The following is a 7,682-nucleotide window of genomic DNA, read 5'->3' on the forward strand; positions in this document are numbered from 1 at the left end:
CTGTAACAGACAGCTGCGTAATGACATTAAAATAAAGTACACCTCTTACCAAAGAAGGGTTTCCTAATGCACTGCTGCTGCTTTCCCATACATTTGCAACTCCTAAAAATATATATATACTTTTCTAGCTAAAGAGAACTGCAGATCTGGATAGAGCAAGTTAAATGTCTGAAAGGAGGAAATTCACTATGAAGCCATTAGTGAATGTGTACAGTACTTACATTCATCCAGCCCTAGCTGATAAGCCAGGTTCTGCAGGCCTCGAACCTTTTCCATTAGGTTTGCTGTGGTAAGGCTCCCCAGCTCTAAAAAACAAAGTAAATGTGATTTTTAGCACTGTCTGTTGCCCTCTAGTGGCAACTAAGCCATATTAGCTATTTAGCAAAGAGCCTTCAGGTCATATTGTTGATGTGCTCGCTCTGCCCCTTGGAGACAGCATATGTTCAGTAGTCCTCCTCACATCTGGATAACAGGGAAATAGTGCAGGCCCATAGATTCCTTATTTGGAATTCCCAGTGTGGGTGGCTAAATCTGAATGGATTACAAAACTATAGACCAGGGTTGGCAACCTTTCAGAAGTGGTGTGCCGAGTCTTCATTTATTCACTCTAATTTAAGGTTTCGCGTGCCAGTAATACATTTTAACATTTTTAGGAGGTCTCTTTCTATAAAAAAGTCTATAATATATAACTATTGTTGTATGTAAAGTAAATAAGGTTTTTAAAATGTTTAAGAAGCTTCATTTAAAATTAAATTAAAATGCAGAGCCCCCCGGACCGGTGGCCAGGACACAGGCAGTGTGAGTGCCACTGAAAATCAGCTCGCGTGCCGCCTTTGGCACGCATACCTTAGGTTGCCTACCCGCTATAGACAGAGGGAAGAGACTTACTCCTGTAACCCACCCTTCTTCTAGTGCACACTTCTTCCCTACTGTTCATTTTAAAGTGCATTTTGTCTACTCTAAGTTTGACTATCGCACGCACTGAGGCAACAATTCCGCTGAGGTGGTGTTTCCATAACCTGATGTGTCTCACTGTCAGGAAATTCTCACATTTCTTGGATGTTTCCCTTCATTTCTTCCCACTACTCCTTGTTATACCACACTAAGTTCTCCAAGAAGGATGTAAACACCAGGGAAAAATTTGTAGACATTCTGCTCTCTTCTCATCTTAGACACATGCCTTAACTGTACACCACTTATTAATTATGAATACTTTCGCTCTTTGGTCAAATTAATTTCGCTGAGTCCCTGACTGTTTTGTTGCTCTTCTCTGAGCTCCCTACAACGTTAATACCTGTATGGCATATGGCGGCGAACACAGTATCTCAGATGTGACTGAACCAGAGCCATACAGCGAAGAATAATTCACCTTTTTGCTTTGCTATTGTTTTGCCATCATATAGTTTATTATTTTGGGAGTAAACAAGTTTGAAGCTCGAGGAGATAACGGACACAAATTAACAAAAACTTTTTAACTCAACAACCCATGTTTTCCAATAGGAATCAAAGGCCTGTAGATTTTGTACTTTTGGAGACAGTAGTAAAATCATAGCTGTTCCATAGCACAGCCAGCATTGTACTTAAAAGGAGAGATTAGATCTGTTACATATCGATACAACTATTTTCTGCAGAATCATTTACTTTTAGATCAAATTAATTGAGCTCTCACAAGTCAGTCTGTTAGTTTATGGATTAAAAATTCCCCCAGGAAAAAAATAAAATAAAAAAAATGAAACATTAGGTCAGAGGTTTGAAAAAATAAAACAAAATTAGTAACGGACTTGTACGTTGTAAACTTTAAGATACAGGCTGTATGTTAAGTTATGTGAAAACATTCGATTAACTTATTCATAACCATTATTTGCTTTGTGTTATCCATCATGTAACTAGATCAGTCATCAAATGATTGTTCCAGAATTTAAGATTTCCTTTAAGAGATATTTCTAGTACTATGGTTGTGAAGAGAACATTGAAAACATGAGTCATGGCTAATTGATTTGGTGGGTGCATCTTCACTAGGAAAAAGGTATGGATAGTTCTCTGAAAACATCCACTCAATTTGCAGCAGCAGTCAAAAAAGCTAACAGAATATTAGGAACCAGTAGGAGAGGGATACATAATAAGACAGAAAATATAATGCCTCTCTATAAATCCATAGTACCCCCACACCTTGAATATGACGTGCAGTTCTGGTTGCCCCATATCAAAAAAGATACATTAGAATTGGAAAAGATACAGAGGAGGACAACAAAAATGATTACGAATATGGAACAACTTCCATATGAGGAGAGATTAACAAGACTGGGACTTTTCAGCATAGAAAAAAGATGACTAAGGTGGCATATGATAGAGGTCTATAAAATCATGAATGGTGTAGAGAAAGTAAATAAGGAAGTGTTATTTACTTCTTCATATAACACAAGAACCAGGAGTCACCCAATGAAATTAATAGGCAGCAGGTTTAAAACAAACAAAAGGAGGTACTTCTTCACACAATGCACAGTCAATCTGTAGAACTCTTTGCCAGGGGATGTACTGAAGGCCCAAACTATAACGGGATTCGAAAAATAATTATGTAAGTTCATGTAGGATACGTCCATCAATGCTTATTAGCCAAGATGGTCAGGGATGCAACGTCATGCTCTGGGTGTCCCTAGCCTCTGACTGCCAGAAGCTGGGAGTGGAGGACAGGGGATGGATCACTTGAAAATTGCATGTTCTGTTTATTCTCTCTGAAGCACCTGGCATAGGCTACTGTCAGAAGACAGGATACTGGGCTAGATGGATCACTGGTGTGACCCAGCATGGCCATTCTTATATTCTGAAGGTACATTAACACCACCTTTTTTCCCTAGTGAAGATATACCCCCCTACAGACTGTCTGAAACAGTAGTTCTGACAGGTGCGAACAGTCATTGAGGGCAATTAACTTTGAAATTTAAGTTGACCATTTGAATGGTCAACCGCCGCTGACCATTTTAGCAGAATCAGAATGCAGTATTTTCTCTGCAGAGACTGGCAGATGGTGACTAGGAAGATGCCTAGCTCATTGTGCACTCAGCTACTCTTCTCCTCAAATGTAAAAGAAACCCCAAAGAGCTAGGAAAGTTCTGCCAGCCTTGTACTAAAGAGCCAACACGCAGGAGCAAGAATCCTACATAGAAGGTACCTTTACAAAACTCACATTTTGAGTAGAAGTAGCAGCACCTACAGGGACAAATTGTGTTAGAAGTACCCAAGGGACTATGATCAAACAGTTTGTGACTGCTCTTTAGCCTAATTCTATTAGAAGCTGTGCAACAGAACCCAAGTTGAGCACAACTGAATTGAGCCATTTTCAAAAACAGCTCCTTTGCACTGTAGTTTGTGTCGGAGTACAGTCAAATGTTTCTTCAGCCTGAAGAAGAGATCTCCAAGGTCTAAAATTGGAAACAGGGCAGTAGAGCGGTGTTCAAAGAGCTATTTCTACAGTACATGCGCTCATGGGGAGCTCTGTTGAACACTTCCGAAGCTACTGATGTTTTCTAGATCTGTCCATCCACAAATAGCTCCCAAATAAAGAAACTCAGTCACTGTTGTGGAAGCAGGGAAAGAAAGAGAGGGTTTAAGTGCAGCCATTTAAGTGTCAGAGACAGAGCAACTGTTCTGTCAAGTCTTAGCCTAATGTTGTGAGACCTGTAGAAGCGGGGCTCACATCAGAAGCGAGTGGAAAACAGCAGAATAGTCAGTGTGACCTAGCCTTGAGACAACGATGTTTGAGAAGAGAAAGTGAGAAAATACTGGAATAAATAGCAAATAGCCTAAATAAAATGCAGATGTTTTAAATTAATGCACGTCACAAAGAGGTATAAATGCTTGTGTGATTTTGCTTGTACTTTGGAGAAACTGAGGCAGAGATGCTCTCTGTCAGCTGTGTTCTTCCCTTGCAATTGCATGTCCTGAATAAAGCTGTCTCTGATTTTGTTGCTTCCAACCTGAGAGTGGAGTTCGTTTCTTCCACACTGTGTCTGAGAAAAATTCATCTGAGGGAAAGCCCTTCAATAGCCCCACTTTCGTTAGCCTATTAGAATTAGTAGGATTTCTAGCCAAGGGGGGGAAAACCACAGTTGAACTTCTCCAGAAATCAAGATTTCTTGTCACTCTGTGAGTAACTGGCACAGAAAGAGATATTGGCTTGTGCTTTTTCTTTTTTTTAAGTGGGGTAAGAATGTATTTTCTCCTGTGGGTGTTTTACATTAAAAATTAATCTCGTCATCACAATAGTTCATAACCTTCCAGTTACACAATCACAGATAACAAGAAAATAAAACCTGACAAGAGAAACAAGTTCTTCTCACACTATAGAACAAGGATAAAATGGATATTTTAAAAAATGTTTGCTTAAAACATCTGGGAAGAAAACTCTGGAGGATTTAATAATTAAGAGCTGAGAGGGCTACCAACATAGATTTAGGTCACAGACAACCAGAAAAGAAAAGAAAAGAAAAGAAAAGAAAAGAAAGGAAAAAGAAAAAGAAAAGTGATGTTCCTTGATATTTCTAAGAAAACAGAAATTTCTAACACCCCTTTTAAACCCAATTTATACCGCATAAGCAGCACAATAGGCACTACCTTAGGTTCTTTCCCTTTGAGGTCTCAAGTTTCTACTTACCTAGACTCCACATCGCTTGCTATCTGATAGCTCATACTTACCCTTTAACATATCAATATCATCATTTTCTAGTTCAGCCATCCATTTGGGAGGAGAATTGGTGATAGGCTGTCAGAAGACAAACAAAACGCATGCTCAATCAAATATTTTTGTGCATTGCTGTAGGAGATGTAAAGCTACCATCTCCAGCAATAATGACACCCAGACAATAATATTAAATGGACTAAGGATTAAACCTCAGACACGGTGTAAAGAGCTATCCTCATCAGATGCTGTGTTTCTGTATTGGAGTCCTGTTTTTCCAGCATTTTTTTTCCACTGCTGCTGACGCAATGCCCCCTTATCTCCCAAAGGGCAATATATACAGTAATACTTCTGATAATAACCAAGTTCAGATCTAAAGCTTTCACTTCCAAGTTTCATATACAGTATGAAGCAGAAGATACATTTATTGTAAATTCTGAAACTCCCATAGAGGAAAAAGTTACCCTAGCAAGAAAATACAGATGGTGACAAGTAACATGTACACAAAGGAGTGTGTTCTCTAGGACAGTGGTTTTCAAACTTTTTTTCTGCTGACCCAGTTGAAGAAAATTGTTGATGCCCGCAACCCAACGGAGCTGGGCATGAGGGGTTTGGGGTGTGGGAGGGGCTCAGGGCTGGGACAGAGGGTTGGGCTGCAGGGGTGAGGGCTGCGGGGTGGGGCCAGGAATGAGGAGTTTGGGGTGAAGGAAGGGGCTCCAGGTTTGGGGGGGCTTAGGACTGGGGAAGGGGATTGGGGCACGGGGCCTGGGCTTACCTTAGGAGGCTCCCGATCAGCAGCACAGCGGGGGTGATAAGGCAGGTTTCCTGCCTGCCCTGGCACAGCGGACTGCACTGCACCCTGGAAGCTGCCAGCAGCAGGTCCAGCTCCTAGGTGGAGGCGCGCAAGCAGCTCTGTGCAGCTCTCGCCCACAGGCACTGCCCCCCCCAGCTCTTGGGGCAGGAACAGCATGTGGAGCCCCATGGCCCCCCCGCCTAGGAGCTGGACCTGCTGCTGGCCAATTCCGGGGCGCAGCACAGTGTCAGAACAGGTAGGAACTAGCCTGTCTTAGCTGGGCGGCACCGCCAACGGGACTTTTAAAGACCCGGTTGGCAGTGCTGACCAAAGTCGCCGCGACCCAGTGCCTTACATTCCGTGACCCAGTACTGGGTTGCGACCCGCAGTTTGAAAACCACTGATCTAGGAGAGGCCTTAATAGAAACAGTGACATTAGCAAACTATATTTAAGACACCTTATGGACAAAACGTCTGTATAGGGTACAGGGATTTCCAAAAGATAGCAAAGTTGGAGAAAGAAGGGGGGGGAAATGTAAACAGGTTTCAATTAGAGGAGATCACTTACACTTTTGAAGGAAGCAGCAAATTCAGCAACACCTGGTACTGGATAGAAGGAGAGAGAAAGATAATTATTCACGACCCAAATGTCATTGCCTTCCTGTTTCCAAAGAAGCCACAACTAGCCATCATCTAAGGATACGTTTACCCTGCAGCTGTGAAGCATAATTCCCAGCTTGGGTAGGCATAAACACTTGCGTTAGCATGTTAAAAATTACAGCGTGGCCACGGAGATCACGGGCAACTTGCCTGAATACAATCCTGTCTGAGGTCCTAAGCAGATAGGTTGACAACTAGCCTGAGTTGCCGTGGCCATGCTGATATATGTTTGTATGCTACATTGAACAGAGCTACTGCACATGTGCCAATCAAACTAGGAATTACACTTCCCAGCTGCAGTGTAGTTAGGTAAAATCCCCAGGCACACCCTGCCATAAGAAATGCCATCTCACTACATTAAATGTGAAATGTTAGTCACTTTAATTCATGCAAGAAACTGCAGCAAGTACTACAGTAGTTACAAGAATTCAGAATACTCCTTGGGAGAATACTCCTGCTGATTTGCCATGGGAGTGTCAAGAGCAGGCAGGCAGAGTTTATTGACCAGTAGTTTACACAGAGGTCCTGAGAAGTGTTCCTATCAGCCCTCGCTAATTAGATATCAACCACCTCACCAAGGAACACAGATCATTGTAGTTTAAATTCGTTGGTGAAGAGAACACAACCTGAGAAGTATCCCCATTAGAAAGCTGCCCCGAGGACATCCTGGATCTATTGGGGCTCAAGCTGGATACATTCTCCATTAAACCGGTGTTACATTTACATGGCCAGATAAAGCCTAGAGGGTGCCACTCCCTGCACAACCAGACCATAACTCGGTGACGCACACAGGCCCCCTCCCAGGTGGGTGGCTGCAGTACACTGATGGTCCAGGGGCCTTTCCTCTTCTCACTAGGACACTAGAGGCTGTCTCCTGTTACCTCCCACGCGAGGGATCCATCCACATCACCAAGCCCTGGGGGAGAATCAGGCAGGACTTACGCTGCTCCGGCCACAAGTCTGGGGATGCTCGGTCCAGCTTCTCAAAGCTCAACAGGGAGGCTTCCAGGTCGGTCCCTGGAAGGAGACAGTCAATCAGACACGGCGCACACCGCTCCCGCCTCGCAGCCGGGCATGTCACACGCAGCCTCGGCGACGCCCCGGCCGTACGGCCCCTGGGCCGTGGCGTGAGGGTGCCCTGGCAAGGCTCGACCGTGGCGCCCCGCGCAGGACACTAGTGGCATCTGGCCGGGGACGTGCCCGGAGGGCAGGGCTGCCCGTTCCTGTGTCAGGCTCCATTGCCCGGGGCGGCCCCGCGGCGAGATGGGGGCGCCTGGCAGGGCCAGTCCCCGGGACCCCCACGGTGCCGAACCGCCGGCGAGAGGGAGTGGGGGCAGCGACATTTAAAGCTCGAGATGCGGCTTAGGAACCGGGCGGGCTGGGCCAGTGCCCAGGAGACGCCGCGGCTGAACTCCGCGCGTAGGGCATGCGGGATGCGATAGGCGGAACCGGCTCCAGTCCCGGTGCTTCAAGTTCTTACCTTCCGTGGGAGCCGCCATCTTGCCCAAGTCACGTGACGGCCAACTGCCGCTCGCGGGAACCCGTACACGTGAC

The 7,682-nt window shown here is 44.7% G+C and overlaps 1 protein-coding gene across 3 annotated transcripts in view; it reads right to left on the reverse strand.

The window, feature by feature from the left end:
* Window positions 1-7,651, reverse strand: part of LIN52 (lin-52 DREAM MuvB core complex component) — a 66,214-nt gene extending 58,563 nt beyond the window's left edge. For all 3 annotated transcript variants that reach the window (XM_065403258.1, XM_065403257.1, XM_065403259.1), the window contains exons 1-5: window positions 7,609-7,651; window positions 7,071-7,145; window positions 6,037-6,074; window positions 4,693-4,759; window positions 222-305 (exon numbers count right to left, since the gene is read on the reverse strand). In XM_065403258.1, coding sequence (XP_065259330.1) covers window positions 222-305; window positions 4,693-4,759; window positions 6,037-6,074; window positions 7,071-7,145; window positions 7,609-7,627 — 283 coding nt within the window. In that variant the 5' untranslated portion in view covers window positions 7,628-7,651. The remainder of the gene's footprint in view (window positions 1-221; window positions 306-4,692; window positions 4,760-6,036; window positions 6,075-7,070; window positions 7,146-7,608) is intronic.
* Between the last annotated feature and the right edge of the window lie 31 nt (window positions 7,652-7,682).

This window comes from Emys orbicularis, chromosome 4 (assembly GCF_028017835.1).
Source record: "Emys orbicularis isolate rEmyOrb1 chromosome 4, rEmyOrb1.hap1, whole genome shotgun sequence".
Lineage (NCBI taxonomy): Eukaryota > Metazoa > Chordata > Testudines > Emydidae > Emys > Emys orbicularis.